We start from the raw sequence: 27,746 nt of genomic DNA, 5'->3' as shown, positions 1-27,746 counted from the left end.
ACTCTTTCCTGCCTATGCAGGGGGTCAGACTCGATGATCTATTGAGGTCCCTTCCGACCCTAGCATCCATGAATCTATGAATCCAAATAATAAGAGTTCTCAACAATGCTGAAACCATGTAGTTCATGCAATAGCAATTTGGGCGTGCCCTGTTGGGGGGAGGGAAATTAACTCTTTGTGGTTTTTCTTTCCTAATTTTCTATTATTTGGGGCTAAAAGATACTTAAAAATCTAGTACTATAAATATAGATAGTAAGGAGAAAAAAGTAATAAAAAAGAAAAAAGAAGTATGAGAAATTCCTCTGCAGTGAATGATCACTTTGCTTTCCTCAACCCAAACATGGTACCTACCCCTAAGATTAGGCCCTGCTTAAAACCACCTACAGAGTCACAGTAAAAACCTTGAGATGAATATGTACAATTTACATATATTGCACCTAAATGAACTCAAGTTAAGCATCACACACAATTATTAACCAACCTATAGACAGTCCAACCATTAGATCATACTCAAAACCCTGTCTGCATGTACTTCCAAGAGCCTATAAAAAACTGTCAGTCTAATTAGTATATTAGCTAATCAGAAAAACTCTGACATATAGAATAAAACAAAAGTCATGGATAGAATGAAAAACACATGCCAGGGGTTAATTTGTAGGACAACAAAATGCTAAGTCAGCTTAAATTTTCTTCAAAGTTGCCTCAGATGTGAATCTGTCAGGTAGTAGGTGGTAGGTGACTGCTCCTTAGGTCCCCCTGCTCTCAGCAGAGCCCAATCCAAGGCAGCCTCCCTTCTCCCTTGGCCCTGCCAGACTATCAGTGGTCAACTGAAAGCTGCTGAAAAGTAGGAAATGACCAAAAGAGGAAAAAGACTGAACCTAAGCTAAACAAAGCAGCTGAAGGAAAAGCCCACAAAATACTAATATCAGGTGAAAGGAAAAATAAATCTGGATTAAAAAATAAGGAAGAGGAAGAGTGAACTAGGAGGCAAAGACAAGATGAAAATGGCCTATTCTTCGAGAGAAGAAATGCATACAGTGTGGGCTTGTTCCAAAATGGACTGAAGTCAATAAGAAGTTTTCTAATAAGAACAGTCAGCTCTGGATCAGGCTCTATATTAGTAAATTAACCAACTAAATATGAGCCAAAGAAACCTTTTAACTTGCTCAGAGATTCAAGGAGCTATTCTCTCCAGAAGCTTTTAATATTAACAATTATATCTGAAGTTAAAGGAGGAGTGATATGTTAGAACATAGGCTTAGGGCCTGAGGGAGCCAGTTCAAGTCAGGGCGGGAGGGCAGGTGCTTGGACGCAGCTGCCACTCGCTTTTCTCCTTGAGGTGGCAAGGAGAGCATACCCGCAGTCAACACCCCAGATAACAAATGCCACCAAAACCTCATGTCTTGGGGCTGAATCCATTGCTCCACAGGCCATATTTAGTCCATGGGCTGTAGATTGCTGACTGCTGTGTTAAAAGACTTTCAGAGAGCTAATGCTACTATCTGTACAAGGCATTTACTTTTGTTACAACCACATGCGTGCATCTCTGTGGTCCTTGTGCCCAGCTGCACCCCAATTTTAGCAGATTCTTTAGAAAATTCTTTGGAGGATACAGTAAGAGTTTCCAAGTTTGGACATAAATTGAGGACAAAAATAGCTGCTTGAAGTGCAAAGCTGTTTCACAGCTTGAAATTAGAGTATGAAGTAACAGATATTATTATTGCTATTTTGCTCTTGTTTTACATTTAGGTTTTTTATTGCTTAAAGGACCACTGCCTGTGGGATTCATTATGTGAATACTGACTGCTTCCTCATGGGAGCTCTAATGTGAATTGTAAGTTTTAAAACCATTTCTAATAGTCAAAAGGATTGGACCAAAATTCAGTAGGAAGCCTACTTGCTGGAGTCTGTGTAACAGAATGTGATACAAAATGCAGAGGAGAAGAGGTAAGAATTTGTGGCCACCATACAAAAAAGTTTGCTGGAAAGGAGAATAGACTTTTACATCTCTCTTTTCTAACTCTAGTAGTCATTTGCTGGCAGTGAAAACGCGATGAATGAGAAGAAGAATGTCTTTTTAGCAACTGAAGAAGAGCTGGGAAGCCAAGTTTATTAGCTCTATTATCTTTCAGTGCCTTTGGAACCACTCACAAAAGAAACACAGTATCTATCTATCTATCTATAGATATGAGATTATTTTGACTGAGATCCAGATCCAAATGAGTAAAGAAGAACTAAATCTAATAGCTCTTTACAGTTTGACCCTGTAGGAAAAATATGGTATGAGAAAGAAGGATAAAAATGTACTTCATTATCTAGATGGAATGAGTAGCAAAGATAGAACTATCTGAAATCATACCTGATTGTAGAGTAGATTTTTCCTAAGATAAAGAAGTCTGCATTAAAATACACTAATGAGATTTTCCCAAACAATCACATATAAATAGATGAAAAAAAAATTATCTGTAAATGGATTCGGTGGACACACGTAATTTTAATATTTAAAATTTGATTTAAATAGCATGCAGCCTTTCTGGAAATTTTTTTCTTGTTCATACATGTATTTATAAATATGTTCTGCTTTGCAAGAGCTTGAGAAAATTAACAAACAAATACAATGCATTTAGGGTGACAAAACACTGAAGAAAAAAACAAAAAAGAGTTATCCACATTGGCATCATTAAAAAGGGAAGAAAGGATCAGCAGTGATCAAGATACTTAACATTGCTAAAACAGATCAATATATTTTTTTTTAATTTGTGCTGTAAAGCCAAGGGGAAACCTGCCCGGGAATCAGAATCTATACACTAGGGCTATGATAGTCATAGCCCAATTATCTATTCCAGTTCTTAAAGTATGCCTAATGTTTTATCTATTCCAGTTCTTGAAGTATGCCTAATTTTTTGCTACTTCAGGTAAGTGGTTAAGACAAAATTACATTAAGATAGAGATATAGGACATCAGTTATCAGAATCTTAATTTATACCGTACTTTATCTCTACTCATCAGTCTGATTCAGTAACTTGTCACTCTTGATGCTGTATAAGTAATAACTTCTCTTTTTATATTTCTAATATATATGCCATATATTTTAAAATTTGAATCCACATACTGATAAGTTTGGTATCAAGTTTTACACAAGACGTGATCGTTTCACTCACTTATTCAAACAATTTTGTTTTATGGCTTTTCAATGGAAGCATTAGGAAGGGGTTCAGATGAGCAACTATTCCCTTCTTGCTTGATGGCTCTAACAGGGAATGAGGTCCCCTATAAATGTTAGAGGTATTGCATAATTAACTGGTTAATTGCAGTTAGCTATTTTGCATGTGTATAGGTATCACACAATAAAAAGCTCCAACAAGCTCTAAAATTAGTCCTTGAAAATGTGTACTAACTTTATATCTAGTTGCTATCAAATATTAATGTGCACATATAGCAGGGTCTCTCCTGAGGCTGGAAGACCCCTCAGCTAACAGGGCTTCCAGCTGCAGGGGTGCACTGGGCCACCATGAAATCCCCAAGCTCTGGGGATTGCTGCTGCTATGATCCCCAAGGCTTGGGGGTGCATGAAACCCCTGGCCCAGATGGGGTTACCAGCCACAGAGGTGTGCCATGCTCAGCTAGGGCTGGGAGTCCCAAAACTAAGGGTACTCCTAGTCCCAGCAGCTGCCAATTCTGGGTCCTAGCAGAACCCCAGTGTTGCCAGGACCCAGAGTCCGGCAGCTATGGATGCTGGGTTCCAGCAGTGTGCATCCTGGTGCTGGGATCCAGCTGGATCCCAGCAGCTGTGGGGGATGGCTGTGGTCTCGCAGCCCCAGGGGTGTGTGAAGCCCCTGGGGCTTGGGGGTCACAGCAGCCCCAGTATTCCAGCCTCAGGGGTGCATGAAGCCCCTGGGGCTGTGTAATCTTGGCTACCATGATTTCCTAGCCTCGGGGGTGCATGAAACCCCCAGGAACGAGAGAATGCTGTTGCTGTGATCTTCCGGCCTCAGGGGTTTCATGCAGCCAGTGAGGCTGGGGGATGGCAGTTACTGCATTTCCCAGTCCCAGGAGTGCATGTGGTGTCCCCATGGCTGAAGTCCCTCAGCTGAGGGGGCTCTCAGCTGAGAGAGCTTGCTCCTAGCCTGCATGAAAAGATCTAATGCACGATCCCACAATTGTGCCTTCTGCCATGCACTTCTGGCATGGCAGGAGTCATGACTGTGTGGATCATGCATTAGATCCCATTGTTTCTTTATCTGCACATGTAGAGACAGGCTTTTAAATGCAAGACATTCTTCATAAGGTTTCATAGAAAGCACAACATTCAAAGCTTATCTAACTTCATCCAAACTACATAGTTGGTCCGATAAAAGATATTGCACTAATAAATTCTTGCCGCTAACATAATTTCTGGACCACATAGTCACAGCTGCAACATCACACTTATACTACCAAAATACTAAACTAATAACTTTTCAGGTATGTGGAGATGTCATTAATTTCCCAAGTATCCTGATCTGCATTTACTCCACAAATATATGTTATGATTAATGTGGGTTTATTAACAAAATCTCTTCAGTTCACTGTGGGATCTCTCAATAAGATAATGCTTCCCTATCCAGTAACTCACAGAGTTTTGAGTCTCTCAATGTAGTTTCGTTCATTTTAATTTATACTCATCCATTCAAAGCATCCCCTCAGTAGAATCAAGATGAAGGTATTTTTGTGAAACTTTTCTGGATATCATATTGATGCCATATTTTGCTACTTGTGATTGGTGTGTAATTTAATTTTCTTTACACATCAATATCAATGACATTTGTAGAAATATCTTGCCAAAATATGATAATTAAATCTCATGTTTCCAGGTAGAAAATTATTGTAGGGGGACAGAAAGGAATGTCTGTTTCTGCCACATAAAGCACTGTACAATTGTCATAGACTATTACCAGGGACATGGATGATTCTTTCTTTGGTATAATTGGCATGGGTCCAATTCCTGGTACCTAGAGTCAAACTAAATACATGAGAATACAAAAATTCTTTACTTATATATTTCAAGGACTGCAAAAGATGACACCTTGTAGAAACATGTAGTATAAACAGGAAACTAGTACCTTGTGTCTGCTTGAGTGGAAGATGGAAAACAGATTCCTTACTGAAAGATTTGCGTACGACAGATGCACTGACACGATGTATGGGTTGTTCATGATCTAAGAAAAAAAAAAGGAAAAAAGTTATCTTCCACTTCAATGTCATATTCAAGGAAAGAAATTCACTGAAGGTTGAAATGCGATCAAAGAATTTCTCTAATGAATGAGCTTCACAGAGTTCTTCAAAGTATACTTTTAAATAGGAGATGACAGCTTTTTTTTAAATATCTCCCTATGTTTTAATCACTCTCCTGAGCATGGTGAAGATAAGTGTAGATTTAAAGATGAAAACCCAGTTAACTATCTTTACAATAAAACACACACATTAAAAAAAATAAAAGGTTGAGTAAAAATCTTGTCAATTAAACAGGTACTCAGTGTACAAAAGAAATTGCCCACCTGTGATCCAGCTTCAATCATATAAGAAAATATGGCTCACATCATCATAGTCCTCTGTTCTATGCAGCAGTATGCTGCATGTAGATTTCAATATCAGGGTGAAGAGATGGGCAATGGGACAAAACAGGTGATGGTATGAAACAGAAGCAGACCCTTGACAATAAGTGACCTGGAGCTAAAAAATTAACTGTCAGACAGTATGAAAAATGCTTCTTTTAACAGGCAATAGCAATGACACCAATTACACAGACTCTGATTGGTTACTAGTCCATTGAAATCCTGTCTAGTTAAATCCACACTGTAGTTTTCAGATGGGGATGACCGTTTCATATATGTATCATTTTGAAAATATTTAAACCTAGACAGAGAAGATAGAGGATTTATAGGTACATCATCTTTTGGGTTTTTATGCATTTAGAAGCATGGGAACTGCACAGGCATGGACTTATCTATGCATATAGCTCAGCCTGTGGCTGTTCAAAATCAAATATATTGTATTAATATCTAGAAAGAAGATATTAGAAAGAACTGTTTGCATCCCACACAGCCCCCTATGAGACATGCACCTTGTTTTTGGAAGGCAAAACAAAGAAAAGATTTTTTGAGAGTCATGGTTGAATGCTGGCTGCATGAAGCAGGAACAAAGTCTACTCTTCAGTGACACTCACTCTCTCCTTGCAGGGAATGCTTTAACCCTGTCACAATCATTGCAGAATGCATGCAGCTCGGAGTCCAGCATAGAGCCAGCCCCCAAGAAGCCATTCCAGCACCCCCATGTTTCTGTTCTGGCATGAAAGCCAGCTTTCTTGCTTAAAACATACAGCCCAGTTTTGTGGGGCTAATCTTCTGGGGGAAAGGTGTATTTGGTATGCAAGTAAATGTGGTATTTCATGCAGTCTCAATCCTAACAAGCTCAAGGCCACAAATGAGGCCATGAATTATAAGAAAATATGAAAGAAAAGAGTGAAAATAGGAGGACATTTTATTACAGGGGTGGGCAAAATATGGCCCATGGGCCTGATTTGGCAAGCCAAGGGATTCTATCCAGAACAGCACCCATTCCAGGGACAGGCAGGGAGCAGTTTGCAGCTCTGCCCTGGGCCCAGGCTCTGACCCCAGCTCCACACCGCCCCTCACTGCACTTGGTTTGCACTGTAGCGGCTCGCATCTCAGCAGTGCAGGGCAACCCTAATGGATCGTGTCTGGATTAGGATGCCCCACGCAGCTGGGCCATGTCGCTCTGCAGCCGCACCGCATTGGGGCTGCCTGCGCACACCTGTGCTGGGGCGGGGGTAGTGGGGGCTTGGTCATGGGCATATGTTCCACCCCACTCCTGGGTTCATAGATTCATAGATGTTAGGGCCAGAAGGGACCTCAATAGATCATCGAGTCCGACCCCCTGCATAGGCAGGAAAGAGGGCTGGGTCTAGATGACCCCAGCTAGATGGTTATCTAACCTCCTCTTGAAGACCCCCAGCGTAGGGGAGAGCACCACCTCCCTTGGGTTAGACTGGTCACAATCCATTGGGGCTGCCCTGCGCTGCCAGCTGCAAGCAGCCATGGTGTGAACCAGGTGCAGTGCGGGACAAGGCGGGGCAAAGCCACAATACGTTCCCCACACATCCCTGCGACAGCAGGGGAACTAGCATCTGTCTCAGAGATGTGCAGAGAACAGATTGTGTTTCTGTTCCAGTCCCAGCCCTGTGCTGGCACTGCCCCATGATCCTGGCCCTGGCCCCACCCACTGCTCCCTGCCCACCTGCTTGCAGCCCCATCCCATCCACTCAGGTGAGTGCACCTTGCCTGCAGAGGTCCTAGGCCAGTCTCCATGGAGATCTCACCCACCTGCTTCAGCCAATGCTCCAAGTGGTGGATGTAGGGCAGATGGACCTGAGGCCAGATAGGCCCAATTGCCCCTCACCCCCCACCCTAGCCTACAAGAGCAGACCAAAATTTCCTGAGTGGCCCTCCAGCCCAAATAATTGCCCGCCCGTGTCTTCCTGGCTACACATTTTCTGTCCTTGCTTTTAGGCATATTTTTAAGCCAGTGCTATACTATTGACCTTTCTGAACTAATTCTAAATACACAGATAAAGAAAGAGACTGGGAGACATCTAGGGAGCTATCCAGGAAATACTGTCAGGGCTACAATTGGGACATAGGTGGTTGGGGCTTGGTCCTAGAGGGTCACAAGCAACAGATCAGGAAACAACAAGGTCAGGGAACCTAGGGACCCAGTTACAGTCAGGGGAAAGAAGCAAGCAAGTCTAGAGGCCAAAGACTCTAAGCAGCTAAGATGTGGTGACCTTGGGTAGAATGATAAAGCCAAGGGAAAGTTAGGAAAAGGAGGCAGGGATGCAGCCTGGACCCAGGGGCTTCTGGATCAGGCAACTATAGCTGCATGGAACTGGGACCTGAACAATTAGCAAGCTAAGCTACAAGTCAGGAACTAGCTCTCAAGGGTCAGGGGCCTGAACTGGAGTCTGGAAGTACAAGGGGTTAAGGAGCCAGCAAGGCAGTCTGGAAGCACAAGGCCAGATTCTGAAGCTACAAGTCAGCAGGCACAAACCAGGAACAGGGATGAAGCCATCAGGCCTGGGAACAAGAAACCAGGGACAAACAAGCAGGACCCAGGAACTGGAAAACCACACATAAAAGGTGGGAACCAGAAAATTAAGAACAAGGGGTCAGTTGCCCAAAGCTAGTCAAAAGAAAAACTCTATCCTGTTGAGAAGCCTGATGAGCACTGGATGGCTGCTGCTTATAAGCAGCCAACTGTACTCATGCAGGGAACTGGGGTCAACTGGGGATAATTTACCCTACTTGCTGCACTGACTCCTAACATATTGGTATATAAAAAATCACTGCACGATGTGGCAATGAGGCTAGCGTTTTTATTCTGACAAACTTCAAGTTAGGCAAGAAGAAAGTGAGTAGTTGTGAGAATTCCTTGAAGGAGGGAGACCTAGCTTCTGAGGATGTGCCCTGATAATCAAAAGATATTCAAAGGATATGTTTCATTGCAGAACTGGAGAGAAAATACAACTCACATACAATACAAAAGGATTGTTAGTACATATCCAACTAACCTGAAAGTGACCGAATACTGCTGTATTTAGCTTGCTATACTTGTTGGGGGTTCTGGAAGAAAATGTATAATTAAACCTTGTGGCTAGGGACAGACATTACACATAAATTGGTTTAAGTGATCAGAAACTGGTTTAAACCTGTAACAGAACAGACATTCAGTGTACATAAACCAGCTTGAAAATGGCCAAAATCAGTTTGAGATAAACCTGGTTGAATGTAGTATCAGACTTAACTGATTGGCTCAAACTGGTTTATGCAATGTCTGTCCCACACCCTTTCCTGGTTTAACTTAAACCAGAGTATTTCAGCATTCTGGCATGCTCTCTGGGCTGGGCTGGGCTGGGCTGGGCTGGGCTGGGCTCTCTGCTCCAGTCCAGTAGGGCTGGCCCCGACCCTCTGCTCCCCAGCCAGAGCAGGGACATGCAGGGATGGGCAGGGTTGGGGGTCTGGCCAGAGAGGGGTTTCATTCCCCCGTCCCTGTCCCACCAGCAGGGACTCAAGCTGGGTCTGCCAGGCACTCCCCCCTGCCCTTGCTGCTGCAGCCGCAGGCCAGTGTGGCCCCTGAGGGGGCAGGGAGGGGGGTTATTCTCCCCTCTATTCCCACTGCCCCCAAGGGACTGCAGCCGGGTCAGCTTGCCCCAACTGCCGCCAACCAGCAGAATAAGCACCTTCCTGTCTTCTCTGCCAGACACTGCAGCAAGGAGGAATAACCCCGGTCGCTGCTCCCCACAAGGGGCCCTGCTGGCTGGCATCTGCCCTGCTAGGTGTGGGCTGGCTGGGGACCAGGCTTCCCAGGCCAGCTCAGAGGTGGTGGTGGGCCCCGAGTCCAACAGCCACCACCACCATGCCCCCTGCCCTGTGCATCACCCTGGGCTGCAGCTGTACAAGTAGCTGAGGGCTGGCCAGGGCAGGGGGCCATTCTGCCCCCCCTCATCTGCAGCTGTCACTGCCACTACCGTGCTACACTGCTGTGATGGGGGGAAGGAAGCTTCTGCCCCACGAGCAGAGCTCCAGCTCCAGCTCCTGGATGCCTTGGAAAGCAGAAGGCGCCCAGGCGGGAGGCTTCTGTCTGGGGCCTGCTGCCGGAGCTCCACATGTGGGGCACAAACCACGGGGCAGAAGATCCCCTCTCCACCACCTCCCTGAGTGGTAAAAATGGGAGGGGGAGTCACTGCCACAGGTGAGGGGAAGCTGGCTTGCCCAGCAGTGCTTTCTCCCCTCACTTCCATCTGTGGCTCCTGCCATACCACACAGTGCCGAGGTAGCTTTCCACCTGTTCGCCTTCTGCCTTCCAAGGTGTCCAGGAGCTGGAGCTGCCGTTCCACAGGTGGGGCAGAAGCTTCCTGCCCCCCACCCCAGTGGCATGACGCAGCACAGCAGTGGCAGCTGCAGGCGAGGGGGGCAGGACACCACCCCCCCCAGCCAGCCCACAGCTGCTCATGCAGCTACAGCTCAGGGTGCTGCATAGGGCAGGGGGCATGGCGGTGATGGCTTCCAGGATCAGGACCCACCACCACCTCCGAGCTGGCCCAGGAAGCCCGGTCCCCAACCAACCCCCTCCTGACAGGGCCAGACGCCGGCCAGCAGGGTCCCTTGTGGGGAGCAGGGACCAGAGTTATTCCCCCTTCCTCCAGTGTCTGGTGGAGGGGAAAGGAGAGGGCATATTTTGCCATTCGGTGGCAGTCAGTGCGGGCAGTCCCCCAGAGGCAATGGGGGTAGAGGGGAGAATAACTCCTCTCCCTGCCCTCTCAGGAGCCACGCTGGCCTGTGGCTGCAGCAGCAAGGTGGGGAGGCATCCGTCAGATCCAGCTCAGGTCCCTACCAGTGGGACAGAGAGGGGGAACGAAACCCCTCTCCAGGCAGTTTGGCCCCAGCTGGCCACCTGCCATCCCCAGCATAGCTTCCCTACAGCCAAGGGCACACTCTAGTGCCCCCAGCTCTTGGCCTGAGCAACTGCAGGAATATGCCCGCATGTTTGTGTGGTTACAAACCAGTTCAACCTAGCCAAGTTAGACTAACCTGCAAAGGTTGAATCAATTCAGGCTCTGGCTTTTTGAATGCCTGTCCCTAGCCTGTAAGAGTTGCTAGAACAATTCTGCTTGACTGAGGAACAGCAAAGGACAGTGGCAGAATACATGGGAAAAGCAGGGTTATTTTCTTTTACAGGATCTCAGTCTCTTAACTCTTACAAGGAGAAAGCCAGATCCTCAGCTGCTCCTACTGACCTACACCTCAGCTGGTACGTAAATCAGCATAGCCCCACTGAAGTCTGAGATTTGAGCCTGGAATTTATTTCCATAAAATATAACTGTGTCAGAGTTTTGGTTAAATAACTGTATTCTTTATTCATCTAATATGCAATGTAATGTTACCTGGTGTTCAGTGTGTATATATATATATATATATATATATATATATATATATATATATATCATCAACATTACCAACAAAAAAAGAGCAATTTTCCTCTGTCTCTTTTCCCCTCTCCCTCCCCCTCTCTCTTTTTAATCTATATCCATGTTAAAATCACAGGTGTAAATCATCACCTGGCTGGAAATGAATAGGGATCTCACAGAGATTACACTCAGTGCATAAAAATAAGTCTTCACAGGATCAGGGCTCATCATGAAAGCCCAGTTCTATGTGACACAGAATGAAATAATACACATTAAATTGTGGTTTCATTCTCTTAAATTCATACCAAGCATTATCTGAAAAAAATGTATCCATTTCACAAAGTATTACATACAAAATACGCACATCAGGTAATTCCTCAGTGTGCACTGACTTGCCACATCCATAGTGTAGACCTTACTAGTGTAACATGACCCACTTCAGCCCCTCACAACAGATTACCAGAGATGGGAAACAATCTCAGTGGACACAACTCTGAAATAGAGGTTTCCTAAATGCCTTTATTTGGGCTGGCTGCTGACATGCACACATGCCAAGTAAATCACTTATTGCTACTATGGGCTTGAGTTTTAGCAGATGTCTGACAGAGTCCCCTGTTTCCTGGACAACAGTCCTGCTGGCAGACCTTTTCCCATAGAGACTAAACTTTGTCTTTAACTTATAATAAAATAAAGCTACATAAGGGCATCAAACTCCAAAGTTGGGCATCCAAACTCCAAACACAGTTGATTTTTTTCACTTGTCTTTCTCTCCTACTCTTTATATTGAGGCCCCATTTGCATCCAGTAGCAAAACAGGGATGAGGGGGTATTGTAAGAGAAAGAGTTTCTTTTGGATTTCTGAAAGGTCCCTAACTAGACTCATGAGCACAGCTTTGGACTGTTCTTCAAATCTTCTATATATGACAGATGGAGTTCTGGAGGATGTCAGGAATAGCTACAGAGTTTCCCAAATATCCAGGCTACCAAAAAAGGATCCAAAGAGGGTGTGGTGGCACGGTTACACCCCCTTTTGGATCATGCAGCCAAGGCCTTTTTTTAAGGCCCTGAATAAGGTAAGAATCTCCCCACTCTTAGCACCCTCTCCCTTTCCCTCTGTGCTAAGAGGTACATCTGCTCCTTCTCCTTTCCCCACCACTGCTGCCACTGTCCCCAGGGTTCAGCCAGGGACAACAGTGGGGCAAGGAGGAACAGATTCCACCAGATCTTTGCCAGATCACTCTGGGTGTTCTTTGCCAGCACTGGAGCAGGAACAGGGAGGAAGAACTAGCTTGCCGCTGCCACTGTCCTCACCTGAGCTCAACTTTTTGTTCAGCTGCTCCCCATGGCCCCAGCTCAAGTGGGGTAGGAGCAGCTGGAACAAAAAAGGCAAGTGGGTCCAGAGGCATATGTAGAAAAGGCAAGAGATGGGAGGGTAGGGGGCACTGAGCACGTTTGAGAAGGCAGGAGGAGCTGAGAGAGCCTGAAGGGAGTTTTTTACCTAATTTGAGGACTCAAAAAAGTCTCTAGCTGCTGCTCCTGTGACATGGTCTGTCTGCCCTGATAGGGAAGGGGGAGGCTGGGAATGGGAAAATGCTGCCACCCCTGCATCATTGCTTATTGCTCTTACACCTGCATTTTTAAAATCCTATCAACCTATGCAGGTGACAGTAGTGAATTTGATGGATCTCTCCTGGTTCGTTGTTCTGCTAAGTTGTCATATAACCCTTTTCCTGAAAACTATCAGTCAGAACCTCCACTATTCCCCTACAGGGAATGACCCTCAAGCCTGTGAGTTTCAAACTTCCGTAACCAACTTGGACCCAAATGTTTGGTGTAGAGACAGGGGTACTCAAAGGATAGGAGTCTGTTTTTAAACACCTAACACAAGATGAATGGGAAAAATGTGTATTTCAGTTTAACCACAGCACCAGGATAATGGTATGCAAATCATATTTATTACATCAAGATACTGTAATGGAACTAACGGTTCTGAAACCTTACTCTATAAAACTAATTAGCCTAGCGGTGCCCCCTATTGTTTTCCCAAGACTCTAATGTTCTACACCGATTACTGCAAGTTTTTCTTACTAGGCATATTCCTCCTGTGATTGGCATTTTGCAATGTTCATATTATACTTCACACATATATACACAGCAATAAAGTTATTTTTCACAAAACTGTTCAGCTAACCTTTGGGGATATGGTTACTATAAACTAATTACATTCTATGAAATTAAAACATTGGGTTATGCTTCATGATGTCCCAGAAGTATACTTTATATTTTCATAACCTCACTATATGTTGTGCCTCAGTATCTTAATTGGTGGTTAACATCATGTTGCAATTATACCAAAAATCAACACATTTCAGCATTTTATTTTAAACTGATTAACCAATCTCAAAATTAATCTGAAAAACTAGAGAGAATTGTTTATATTTGTGCTAATTAAGCCCAAATTGATTTATACTTGTTATAATATTTCCAATATACTTGGACTGTAAGGAAAATTTTATTTTTTAAATATATTTCTCTGTAACTTTCCTTTAGTTCAGTTAAATATATTAATAAAGGGAGGACATAAGTACTAAAGAGACATCCTAGAGCATGCTGTAACCTGTCAGCTAAGCAACTGACAATTTCAGCCTGGAAATGTATATGATGGAGCTACTGCATGTACAACTATATTGTGAATTCTGTTAACTTTTGTAATCTGCAGTATGAGCCAACTATTCTAATGTGAAAGTGAACAAGTCCTAGCTAAATCCCATTTCAAATATTGCTACAGAGATCAGTTTTGCTTAAGAGGAATACAAAAGTAGATAATGCCAGATCCCAAAGATGAACCAATTACCTATTCCTAATTGATTACTAATTAACAAAGAGACTTTAATCCTTTATTTGAACATGGCTTTTCAGTCATTTGGATGCTTTTTAAAAAAATATTACTAGTTGCACTTTTTCCTGAAACTTACAGATATCCTCCTCCCTTCTGCTCCATGTCCTCCAAAGTGGCTTCTAATACATAAAGCTATATTCACTTGAAGTAACTATTTGATTAGAATAAAGGATTTTGGTGCTAACAGCCAACATTTGTGACCAGATTCTACTTCTAAGGCCTTATCAGTACTGGAAAGTATTAAGTATTTTTGTAGTCATCACTGGTATATGCTGGTATCATTACCATTTGTGCCAGTGCAGCTAATACCAACCTGAAACAGCTAAACAAGTGCAAAAGTTGGCCAAGACAACATATATTAGAAGATCTGAACCATCAGTGGCCATCTATGGTTGTAGCTATAAAGCAGTTCAAATCCCCTAATATAGACAAGGTCTTATGCCCCTGGGCAGACCTGCTGTAGTCAGTGGGAGAATTCATGTAAATAACAGTTGTACAATGAGGCCCTTGATCTAAATGGGGTAAAATCTTAGTTGCACTGAAGGCAATGACAAAACTCCAAGTGATTTCAGAGGGGCCAGGATTTCCTTCCTGATACAAACATTTGTATTATTAAATAGCAAATGGTTTTATTTTCTGTTTAAAAAAAAAATTAAAAGCAGCTACTGCTCCAGTATTATTCAAAATTTACACATTCAGAAATAATGTTTAGAAATGTTCCTGGTTGATTTGATTTGAAAAATTAAAATGATCAAACTGCTGACTCTTTATACATTAACTATGTCCATGAAGTTTACCGAACTATTTATATTGTAATTCACCAAATGTACTATTTTGTAGACAATTTTTACATACATCTAGGGTCAAAGTTGACTCATACAATAGAAATAGTAATCTCATCCTCATGTTCTGAGAACGTAGCTCAGCCAGCTTATTCTGAAATTCATCCTGTAACACACTGTTTTAAACAATTACAATGCTTGTACATTCTGTCAGTTCTGATGTTTAATGTTCATACATCTCCAGCCTGGATCTCCTATTTCCCTTGTACCCTCTTTTAATTCTTTCTATTACATGTCCTGAAGCAAAATTGCTAAAGATCACGATCAATCAGACTGTTCATTCTGCCTACTGATTTACTACTTTCTGCCAGTTTCCACATGTAGTTGTGTTCTGCCTCTGTGTTGGCCTCCTAACAACACTGGCAATGAGTATGGAAGGTCCAATGAAGTCTAATTAAATAAAATAGTGAATGCCAGTAACACACATTACTGCTAAAATACAGCTTGAAAGGTTTTGGTATGTTAAAATTGTCTGCATTTACATAACTAAACCTACCACTCTATGCCCAAATTATTCCTGTTCAGTGAAACTGATTAATTTAAAGACATATATATATATATATATATAGATCTATTTGGTTTTGGATGACAGACAGAACAGTTAGTTCTAGCCTTTGGATTAATATTTTTTTTCAAGAAAATAAAAGGTTTAAAGAATCACTGAACAAGTGGTCATCACCCTTTCTATAAGGACTACAATAATGGGTTCTTAAGTGTCACCTAGCATGCGGATGATTTTATTACTCGAGATGGAATTGAAAGCCAATAAAGCTTTCATTCCTAGGCAGAAAAAAGAAAACTTTGCATATTTTATGTTGCTAATCCATTGTAAGCAATTAACCCCAAATGTAAAGTTATTGTTATGATTAATGGTAAATGCTATTGTGTTCTTTATGTACTTTCCCCATTTCATTTGTATTTTTCCAATTGTACATGTTAATTGCTTCAAGAGCTCCAAAAACAAAGGTGGACGCATCATTTTAAAATCAATTAAAACAAAATGTAGAACTTCTATCTTACATAGGATTGGAAAGTAACAAGCCTTTTCTAGAAGGCAGTAGTGTGACTTTACTTGCAATAATATCTCATTCTTGGAAAGTTCTGGATACCTAAAGATTTAGACAAACTGGACAACCTTTAAAGAAATGCAACATATTTCATCAACCAGGGAGCTAACTGGTTGAAAGCAATGAAAAAACTTAAAAGCTAATATATGCACAATGTAGTTTAGTTGTGTATTTATTAGAGGCACACATGTCAATCCTTACAAACTACCCCAACAAAATGGTTCTACAGGTGGGAGAGGGCCATTATAGTTGCTCCTATGCTACGAATTCTCTCTCCATCCAGTGAACATAATGAAGGGAAAGGGATGAAGTCAGAGTGTTTCCACACCCTAATGATACCTATCAGCAGTCTGGTTTTGGAATCATAGCTTCCTCTAGGTTACACTTGGAGAACAGACCAGCATAAAAATACCCATCATCAAGGGTTCAAGAAAATTAGCCTAATTATAAAAAAATCAATAACATTCACCTGTTTTTACAATGGAGTCTGTCTCTGTAAATCAGAAGTCCTATTTAAAGCACAAGTACATTAAGGCCATTGGCAGGTGTTCATTTAAAAATGCCATGGGATCTGATCTCTAATCCCCAAAATCACGCTTCCTGCCATACATGACAAGATGCAGGATTTTGGGATGGGGATCAGATTCCAATTGAGCCCTATTTGCCAGTGCATGATCCTGGGTGCCCCGGAGAACAGTAAGTTGAAAGCTGGTGGGCCTGACAATCAGCTGATTGTTGCCTGCCCTCAAGACCACATCAGAGCTCAAATGGACTCCTGTGTGGTCCCAGAGCCAGCTGACAATCAGCTGATTGGATTATTAGCCAAAGGAGACCTCACTAGGACTATTTAGAGATTCTGGTCCAGTCCTAACCCTGCTGCCAAACATTCAATTTAAGGCGTGAATATTTTTTGCATAATATATTTTTTGTGTAATATTTTTTGTCTGGTTTCTTTTTTTGTGGCACTGCTAATTACCTGAACATGTGGCCATGTTACTACTGATGATGTGGTTAAGAAACTAATCATGGGGTTAAATGTAATGCCTACTGGGGACCTTAATTATTAAATGTTAAAAAATCAAATAAGAACAGGAATCTCAGAAGAATCAGAGAAGCAAGGAAGGAGGACCCAAAGTCAGACATGACTGGTAAGCTTAATACCATTTTGGGGTAAGCTTGTTTTAAGAAAAATTTTGTTGCTATGACAATGAATTTTGTTAATTTAATTCCAGGGTAAATTGAGATCTTGGAAGAAACTATCAATAATAAGGAAAACCTACTTTCCACATCACCAGCTATGGACAGTACACATAAAGTAAATTTTAATACAGATTTATCAAACCCACACTTATCCCTTACTTTTGATTCCAATTTGAGTGAGAGTTTTAATTCACTGCCTGGCTGTATCCTGTATCCTTCCTAAGATAAGACCTGGATACATAACACAGCCCTATAATGGAAAAATGAAGGCAATAATAGTGCTTCAAGTATTTCTCATGTCTTTAATAGCTGCTATGATTAAAGGAAACAAAGAAAGAAATACTTAGTTTTAGATTAATTAACAGTAATTAAAAATTAATTTGTGATTTGAAACCACATCTAAAAGCACATAATATTTCATTTAAGGCAATTAATGGAAAACTGACAAACAATGAAATGTCAGGTAACAGGCCTAGTAACAAAATCCTGAACAGTAAGGATGTCATTTCAATAGATAAAGTGACAGATCCAGATTCCGACTAACCAAAAAACTTCTGCCTCTATTTTTTTCAATCATTTGTAGGCTTATTAGAAACATAAAAAAAAGACTAAGAGAGCAAAATATTTTATTACTCGATTTTTATTCACATAAAATATTTGTTTTAAAGAGGAAGCAGAAAATTGCACAATTTTAAGCCAAAAGATTTAAAATCTTTCTTCTGCCATTGGAAAATATTTATTTATCCAGAATTCAATCCTTGAAAAACTCAGTTACATACATCCACCATGCAAGTTGGTTGTAAGAGTTTATATGTTAAGCAATTATTGATAACTGGTGCAGTCAATTACACTCTTAATGGAGTAGTAATTAAGAAAGATACCCTACCTCTCCATAGTAAGGAAGGTAATAAACAGTTGAGGACCTCAGTTGTCACCTGTGATGGTCCTATTGTTGCATCTGTGGACTCAAGGGACTGACTAGATCCTAAAGAGAAGCAAACTGCTACATCTTTAGTGAGATTGGTCTCTTGGTCTGAACATGACTGGGTTTTCAAACAAGTTATCTGACTTAGTGTGGAGAGTTTTTATTAATGATTTTACAAGGAACGTGGTATGGGAAAATGGTGTGTACTCCTGGTATTTCATTTTATTAAAAGTAGCTGAAAGGATAGAACTAAAGGGCAAGTGCAGGGAGGCTTCGTTATATTCATCTCAATAAGAAGTCTGATTGAGGGATTAGAAATTGAAATGGATTCTATCTATTAGCAGTCTTCATTGAATTTTGTGGTGAATCCCTTTTGATTCCTATCAACATTTATTTCCCACCATTCACATCAAGACAGAATACAATCTTGAAATGGGAATTGCTATATAACATCTTGAGGTGATCCAAATAAACTCTCAGAATTAGAAATAATAATAGCAAGGGATTTTATTTTAATGCTAGAATTGGTGGTGTCAACACCCACTATAATGAGGATGCCATAAATGAAATACAGGGAATCCCCCCAGCAAGATATTAAATGAAGGGAGGCAATCCCTCTTGAAATGTATTGCAGAAGAGAATTTTGGGAATGCTTAATGGACAAACTAGTAATGATTTACCTGGGGCATGCACACTTGTTACAACTCAAGGAGCGAGCATAATTCTGTTAATGGAAAATATTAATTACTGAGTTAATGAAATAAAAACAGTCTGGTTTTTTTCTAATAATTTGGACTCTATTCTATACTCCTTAGGTGTATTTGCTTATTTGCAAAAAGAATGCAAGCCAAAATCAACCAGAAATCCTCTATTTTATTGTCTGCTGCTTCATTTAATCTTTTTTTTGGTACTATTCTATACTAATGTGCAGAGTGGATACAGAATGTGTTTGCTGATTTTGAGGCCTGGAAGCCACATGAGTACCACCTAGATGTTTTAAAAGTGGATTAGGAACTGGCCTATACTTACTATATATATAAAATTGAAAGTTCCACTTCCTAGTTAGATTTTTCTTTTGAAAATATCAGTTTTGTATATAGCGATAGAAATGACAAATGCTTCTACAGAAAGCAAATCAAAGTATGTGTATACTTTTCTGAAAAAGTCCTGAATACATAAATCAATTATCTTATTGATATGGGGGGGGGAGGGGGAGCGGTGTTTTGTTTTTAACATGCCATCACTGGTAATTGAAAGAAGAAATGAACATCCCATAGTAACCAGATTTTAAAATTCAAGACAATTTTAAAGTTTCGTCCTGCTTTGTTTTTCTTTTGTACCATAATCTTTATAGGGTTAATCCCCTCAAACAAAGCATTTGATAGCTCCATTGCAGAAGACCACAGGAATCATTATTTCAGCTCCACTGACGTGTATTTAATTTACAGAAAATGGAGAATGAAAACAGTTTCTAATGTGCAAGAGCCAACATAAGAGTTTTTCATTCTCTAAGTCAGCTTGTTTCTATACTGTGTTTATTGATGAGAATCTTTTTGGGCCAAATTAATGATCTATATTTAAAAAAGAGATTGTATCTTAATTAAACTACTCAAACAAGGACAGTTTGTGTGAATTTAAGACAGTCTCTCAGAAAGTCACAGTTCAGCAGTCTTTAGTATCCATGTTTAAACTATTTAAATAATTTCTGGTGGAAGTATACTGTGGAGAGGACTGCTTGCTCTCATATCCTTTTTGTGAACAATGGATTAGATTAGCATTCTACAAATAATAGCTGAGTACTCAAATACTATTAAAGATACCATTTGGCATTATATTTATGCTTAAGATTTGCAGCTATGTTGTTATAATTGCTCTTGTTGCTGTGCAAACCAAGAAAATATTGACCTGTATTTTATAGTAGTATAAAACAGGCTGTCCTCTTTGAAGTGCATGAGGAAGAGATGAAGTCAAGGTTGCAAAATATATCTTCTACTTCAAGAAGTGTAGGCTGACTATGTAGGGATGGCTTTACAGCCACTTCTTTACAGGTCCTTTTACAGATATTTAGGGCAGATAAAGATAAGGGGAAGATTAAGTGAATCAATACAAGGGAAATAAAACACTTGGCTATGAGTTAAGAAAAATAACCTGATTTAATGTTTTTTGTACATGTCAGTTTACCAAATACTTCAGTTGTTCCGAGATGGCAGTTTTATGAATGGGGTTGATTGGAAAGATATTCCAAGAACACACGGTTTTAAGAAGTTGTCTGCATGCGCATCTACATGTGCAATTAACTAGCCTGAATTTTCCGTGCAGAAAATTTAGGCTAATTAAAGCGCTCCCCAGTGTATGTCTACACATGTGTACCCATCAGGAGCAAACTGAGCCCAACAGGAGTCCAGTCCAGGGCTGCTCCTACCCTGCTCTGCCCCCCTGCAGCAGCCAGGGGGAACTCCATGCTGGAAGGGGTCATGGGGGCTTAGTCCTGAGCTCTGGATGGGGGGAGCGGGGGGAGATTGGGCTGGCGGAGTGCAGGGAGGGGGGAGAGTTGGAAGAGGGAGCTGTCCTGGCTTTGCAGCTCGCTGCTTGCCAGCCATGTGGAGATTGGGATGGACCCCAATCTTCATGTATCTGGCAGGCAGCATCAGGACAGATCTCCCCATCCCGTGTGGCCCCCTACTGCCTAGGCTGACTGGAAGCAAATTGCTCCTAGTCTACTCTACATATGTGATACGGCACATTAGTTAATATGCCATTTTTCTAGTCACTATACCTACAGGTACTAGAAAACATTAGATTAATACACTGTGCAATAATTGCTGTGCATGTGTAGATGGTGATGTTTTACTGTGCATTAGATTACTCTAATGTGTTGTAAAGCATCTCATGCATATGGAAAAGTTTTACAGCCTTTCTCTTGGAAATGGGTTTGTAGCAGGGGCTCAGGCACAGGACACCTACTGGACAACACAGCATCTAGAAAAGCCCCTCCCATCCTGCCTATCCAGGTTGAAAACAAGGAATAAGGAAAAGCTCAGAGAATGCAGCACACAACAACCATGAGAGAGTTACAGGGGGAGGCATGTGGAGATCCCAGATTGGTTGGTGGGGTTGAGTATATCACATTTGAAGCTGGAGGAGGTGGCACATAGGGGGACAGGGGAGAGCAGGGAAAGCACTTGGAAAGCTTCAAAGAAGAGAAGCCACACCGAAAACCCTCTGCCTCACTGGACAGATGAAGCAGATGGCAAGTACCTTGTCCTAAGGGATGTGAGTAGCTGGGCTGGCCCCAGCCAGGCAGTTGGGCAGCACATAGGGAACCAGGAGGGGAGTAGCCAGAACCAAGGAATAAGGCTCAGAAAAAAGCAGAAGAAGGGGAAGGCCTGTGGCAGCAGGACCCCTCAGGCTTCCAGAAAAACTACCATATTGATTGGACTGACTCAGCAAGTGGGCAAGGCAAGCCAACGTTTTGTTTATTTGTTTGGACTGGTGACCCTTAAAGGGGCTGTGACAGGGAGTCACCTCAGGGCCTGGACTTATGTTGGCCCACCCACCGATCTGTGTAGAGCACTCTACCCAGTCTCACCTGCCACGACTTGCTTGTCTAATAAACTGGTGTTCTAAATGGGAGGCTGCCTATTTACATGCCCCAATGCCAAGGGGCACTATCCATGGCTCTGCACTGTCCCTATATCGTGGCTCATGCCTCACAGATGGCATCCAGAATCTTACCGTATTCCTGCCTAAAGCCGAACCAAAATTAGTCCTCTGTCAGGCCTCTCACACGCTGCTCCGTTCAGAGCCTCACTCATACCGCCCCCCTCTCAAAAGGGACCTCTTGCACTCTGCCCTCTCTCACTGGGCCTCTTTCATGCCGCACTGTACTAGGCCTCCTTCACTCTGCCCTGCTCCTCTGAGTGGCTCCTGTGGGCCATCAGGCTTATCAGTCTCACTCCTTCACTGGCCAACATGCAGCCTTTTGGGCTTCTCCCACGACCCTCATCTGGGTAGCAACCAGCCAATTCACCAGATATTGGGCTAACCTTGACCTAGCCCCTTACCAGGCGCTTCTACACATACAAACACACTCTTGTGGGGGTTGGCCCATGTGCTGCCCTTCTGGTCATCCTTCAGCCCTACTCAACACATTCCCTGGTGCTGCCCTTCAGCCCTACTCAATACCTTGCTTATGCACAGTCCTTTGGTTTGTAAAGACATTCCCTACTCTATGTGGGCCCACCAAATAGCTCACTGCCCTACTCCGGGGCCACTCTCCTGCCCTCTCTCTCAGGGCTACATTACTAACCCCTCCCTGGGGCTATCCAGAATCTTACATCCCCCTGGGGTTCAGGTGGATGCAGCCATGCCTGGCCCTTTTATTCACAATGCTCTGGGGGCTGGTTATTAAGGTGCCCTGACCCGCCTTTCACTGGGGAGGTTAGCAGTCCTGTGCCCCACCACAGGCAGTCCCATCTGCCCTACCTACCCCAGCAGGGTGCAGTTTCAGGTCAGAACCAGGACCAGGAGCCTCCTGCCATCCCCATACCTCCTGCCCCTACCTCCAAGGTGTTGTGAGCAGCAGCTCACGCAGGTGATGTTGCTCCCATGGCTGCAAGCAGCAAACTGCTGCCTCTGCCTGACTTGCCTAAGTTTGAAAATGGCTGCCTTAATCAAGTACCTGCCAGCTGCCTACTTCAGCCCTTAAAGTGGCAGGAACCAAAGGAGCACTGCCACAGGGACAATTGCTTTGGAACAGGGTCTGGTGCTCTTTACAAGTGCAGTGCTAAAGACCAGGAGGAAAGGAAAATCAGAGAGACTATGGTATGAGGCCATGAACATCTGCTATAGAACACTTCATCTGGAGGGGTCTGGGTGGGGCGTAGGAGAGGAGGAGCCCTGCAAAGACACCCAGCAGGACTCTCCTTCACTCATGCAAAGGACTACTTCAAAGACCAGGTATGTTCCCATAACCCATTCTATCACTTAAGACCAAGGCATGGTGGGTGAATCCAGGGTGATGGGAATGGAGAGCAGGGGTATCAGTTAATACTTCTGCCACCAGAGGGTCCTAGCTCTCACCCTGGCTACAGGGTTCAATGCACATAAAGGGATTTGGAGCATAAGTAATATAAAGTTCTATTTTCACTAGTTTTGTCATCATTTGATGGATTTCCTGTTTTCCCTCCCAGAAGGAAAAAAAAAGTTATTTAATAATGAGAACCAGTCATGTGATGTGCTATCTCAAAACCGGAGCTCCATTTAATCTCAGAGGTAAATGCGTGCACATTAAGTATAAAACATTATTTTAAAACAGTGTTTTGAGGTTCAAAATGAAAAATACTCATCAGGTTAAAATTCGTGTCTTAGCCAAGTATCATAAAGGGAATAGAGTCCTACATTCACGAGAAGAGAAAGGACACCTTCCCTTCCTGCATAGCATTTCTGCCTCTAACAAAGATGGTAATAGTATTTAAGACCTCTACTCTAAACTGACAAGATCATATCTGGGTTATTGGATGCAGAAGAACAAAGATACATTATGAAAAATAGGAATAAGAGAGGATAAGTCCTATTAGAATATTTCTATGGGAAAGGCAAACAAAAATATACTGTGGGGGTGCAAAATTAAGGAAGAGAATCTGAGCCTATGACGGGGTAGGAAGATATAGTTCTGGGAATGAAGGAGAAGAAACACAGATTGGCAAAGGAGAAATACCACAGATTTTGATCCATGATCTTAGATCCTGTTGGTACAGGCAGAGATTTTGATCTGGGCAAAGTTTGTATCTCCTGGGAACAAAGACGCTATTTCCACACCTATGCCATTTCTCTTTAAAAATCCAAATCCCTAATGAGGCCCAGCTCAGCAATAAAACCCTTTGCTCACATACGCCCCCTTGGATAACAGCAGGTATTTTTTTTTCCTTTTTACAGAAACTTGGGAATTCTTTCCTCCCCTGATAAATATTAAGTCACAAAACAGTTCTTACACGTTCCCCACGTGCTGTTGAAACCAATGGAGTACAAAACTCACTCTTCAGCATGATCACAGAGCCAGTCAAAAATCATTTAGAGACAATGGTAATATGGAGAATCTAACAGAAAATCATTTGGCTGTAGCTAAAATAAAGACTCCGGATCCAAAACATATATGCAAGTGTTTCCAGTGTCTGTATTTGTCCCATTCTAATTTACCTGCCTATGCTTTTGTGGGGGCAGGTTTCACAGAAGGATGTATTTCAAAATATTGACATAGCAAAATAATGATCTTGTTTTCCCAGATCTCAGAATGAATTATTTGATGGTGATTAACCTAAATTTCATATCTGAAATGGAATGGGTGCTATCATTATGGCAACAACAAGCAGACATCACAGAGATTTAGTTTGTATTGCTTCTGTATTTATTGAGTTGGCTACAACCTGTCTTTAAAAACTCTATTTGCTAAATGACTTAAGCCATCAAATATGTTAAAATGCCATACATACGAATACTGAATTTCAGGATGACACAGTTGACAACTCATCTCAATAAATCTCTAGGCACAGTTCCATTCTGGACAGTATTATGGTTGAATTAGCCTTGAGCTAAGAATATTCAACAACACTTTCAATAGAAAGCTATCTTTACTGCCTAGTAAACTTCTCAGCTATGCTGTAATAAATATTATAAAAGGGTTTAAATGGAAGCTATAATCTGAGTGGAAAAAGAAGGTTCTGAACTCTCCTCAGCTTTGATCCTGCAAGGTACTGCGAACCCTACCCAAATCCATTAAAATAGTTATGTACAAATTTAAAGCTCACCACCTGACTAGCCCCAGAAAGCATTTTTTTTCTGTTTAAAAGCTTTGACTCAATTCAGTTTTTGTGAAATTGAAGGATTAATAGTATAAATGTGAGCTACAGTCTGCGTGCCTAAAATGCTATTTAAATATCCCACAATGCATTATCCAAAGTATTTTAATCCAAACCTTTAGAACCATAGTCATCTAATACTGAGACGCTGGAAAAAATATGGGCTGTTAATGAATAATTGTATACTACTGATTTCTTCACTCTCTCTTGTTTATGTAGTCTCACATTTCTACTATAGCCTACTTAGCTTTTCTTGTCCTACTATACATAGCAGGAAGTTGTAAAATGTCACAAAATGTTTCATGTGGGATTTGCATTAAATATAGAATACCTGTACAGGTCTGATTTTCAGAATCAAAACCCAAATCAAAATGACAGCTGTGGCAAGGTTTTAATAGAATAAATCTGTTTACAGTTACAATTAATTATTCATGATTGCACTTCCAGGAAGTCTTGGTAAGGCAGCCAGCTAACTCACAGGTGGCATTAATTCATATTATTTCATAGGTAACAGGCAGACATAGATCTACAGTTCAAAAGTCACACTGTTATGGTTCATTTTATACCACAAGCCAGGTCTTTTACTATTGAGGGCAAATCATGAAGTGAATATGTGCAAACATGGTCTGCCTTTCCACTCCTCTGATCTTGCTGCCGACTCTTAAGCTACTCCATATGTCTCCTGTGTTGGGAGCTGGAAGCTGTACATTGGACTTACGGTACCATCAATCTGTAGAGGATCTCTGTTCAACTGCTGCATGCTTATATAAGATCTATTGAACTATGCTCTATATCGAGAGACCCCCTAAGGAGTATCACCAAGCCCTGCTTCACTGAGCCACTGAATAGAATCTGGCCGTTAATGCCTTTAGATTTTCAGGCCTACTTTCTACCTTTCTTGAGAAACCAGAATGCAGTCAATTACTTGAAAAGTTTCAATATTTGAAGACTTCCAAACTATTCTGGGGAGGATGTTTAGTTAAACTTGTTTCATAAACCATGGTATTTTTCTCTTGGAAAACTTTACTGCTGCTTCATTGCATTCTTTAAAAATATTGTGATTCACACTTGCCATGAAATATCTCAATATCCCAAAAGGATTTTAAAAAATTATTTTCACAGGATAGAAGATGACAACACATGATATTTTGAAAAGTATCAAGAGTGAAAAGATTTCCTAATCAATCAGTCAATTTGACTTAGTCCTGGACTGTCAGGAGCTTAAAGTTGTCTGTGGATCTCAATGACAATTGTAGACTGCAATCACTTATAAGTATACATCATGATGATAAAAAAGGTGTTGTATTGTATGAATGTATAACAGATTAAATTATATAAACACTTAAAAAGCAATAAAGTACAAGCACAGAGATACTCAGAAATAGTTCATCATGAAAACTGACAAGGAAATGACTATCTATACTGCAAATTGCAAAAAATGATATAGACTTATTAATTGTGCCTTTATTCCAATGATATTTTTAATGCTACCACAGAAACATCGCTAAAGTAAGATACTGTACCTGTTAAAAGCACATCTACCAATATATCTTCACTAGTAGGGTTTTTGAAGGGTATGATGATGGAAGAATGACGACCAACACAAGTACTTATGCTAGCTGGTTCCATTGGCTGGGGAATGAGGCCAACCCCCAACAGGTGAAATACCCATTTATTAAGCTGTAGAGAAAAACAAAGTGCTTTCTTTTAAACAGTCTCCTCATATATTTATTACAGTTCATGTAAATCCTACTTTCTGCCATTCTAGGTCTAGGATTGTTGGGGAAGGGGAAAATATACAACATTAGCTTTCTTTTTCTGTTCTTCCCTCTCTCCAAACATTATCTTATATGAAATATTGATACCAAAGAAAGAATGGGACTCAAGGTCTTCAAGTTTATTGTATAGTAAATAGTGTTGCACAGTGGAAAGAAGTTCAAAGGAAGAACACGTCTAGTTCTTATCTATGAGATAGCAGAAAAATCATATAAAAATTAACAAAGGTACACTGACCATTAGAAACGAATTTAAAAAAAAGTTTAAAAAACCAACAGGAGATTGATAAAATACCTCAGGATCAGGGATACAGAAAAGTATTGATGGGTTCACAGCACCAATGGAGCAGTTAAAGAAGATAATAAAAATTGCACCTAAAATTTTATTTGCATTAGTCTTCACCGTACGAGATGTTAACAGTAACACCTCAAAATAGTACGTTCTGGGCAGGTAATGCAAGTAAAGTATTGACCAAGATTCAGACATCAAAATAAAAGGCTCTCATACAAAACAAATTAAATAGCAACAAGTCACAAAATGTGGATTATACACACACGAGTGTTCTGAAGGGATTTAGGAATTAAGTGGCTGAGTTAATAGAACTATACAATCTCTTACTAAATCAGCAGCTAAAGTAAATTGCTGTGCTACATAGTCACCAGTGAGTCTGCTGCTTCAATCTTGAGTAAATGGTTAAAAATAATTACACTCAGGATTATAAAAGCAAAGATTAACATGTAACCACAAGGCAGTTATTTGGGAAATAGATATTAGCATAATTTATCTGGATTTTCAAACACTTTACAAAGTCTCTCACCCAAACTTATTATTTATTTTATTATACTACTTTTATGACACCCTTTCCAAAAAAGGCCCAGGGTAGCTTAGAGCAAAAACCAAAATAAGTTATAAAAAAACATAAAATATTTAATAAAATCTACACATACATAACAAAAACTCCTCAAACAATACCCCAATGTAACCACGCATGAGAACCACCTGCCCAAATTAAAGATCTTGCAGTGCTTCCAGAAGCTGTCCAGGCTCTGGCTCTGATGGGCTAAAAGAGGGAGGAAAGTTGCAGAACAGATGAACTACTGCTGCACTCAACCTCACACATGTTTTTCCACATGAACTTGGTGCAGATAAGGTCCTTG

General features: G+C 41.4%; 1 protein-coding gene across 1 annotated transcript in view; it reads right to left on the bottom strand.

Moving 5' to 3' along the window:
- CFAP47 (cilia and flagella associated protein 47) overlaps nucleotides 1-27,746 on the bottom strand; it is a 757,346-nt gene that overhangs the window by 142,329 nt on the left and 587,271 nt on the right. Inside the window, exons 56-57 of the mRNA XM_014520638.2 lie at nucleotides 26,337-26,493; nucleotides 5,103-5,198 (exon numbers count right to left, since the gene is read on the bottom strand). Coding sequence (XP_014376124.2) covers nucleotides 5,103-5,198; nucleotides 26,337-26,493 — 253 coding nt within the window. The remainder of the gene's footprint in view (nucleotides 1-5,102; nucleotides 5,199-26,336; nucleotides 26,494-27,746) is intronic.

Source organism: Alligator sinensis, unplaced genomic scaffold (genome assembly GCF_000455745.1).
Source record: "Alligator sinensis unplaced genomic scaffold, ASM45574v1 scaffold243_1, whole genome shotgun sequence".
NCBI classification, from domain to species: domain Eukaryota; kingdom Metazoa; phylum Chordata; order Crocodylia; family Alligatoridae; genus Alligator; species Alligator sinensis.
Note: the sequence above shows the minus strand (reverse complement) of the source record. Positions and strands in the feature narration are given on the sequence as shown.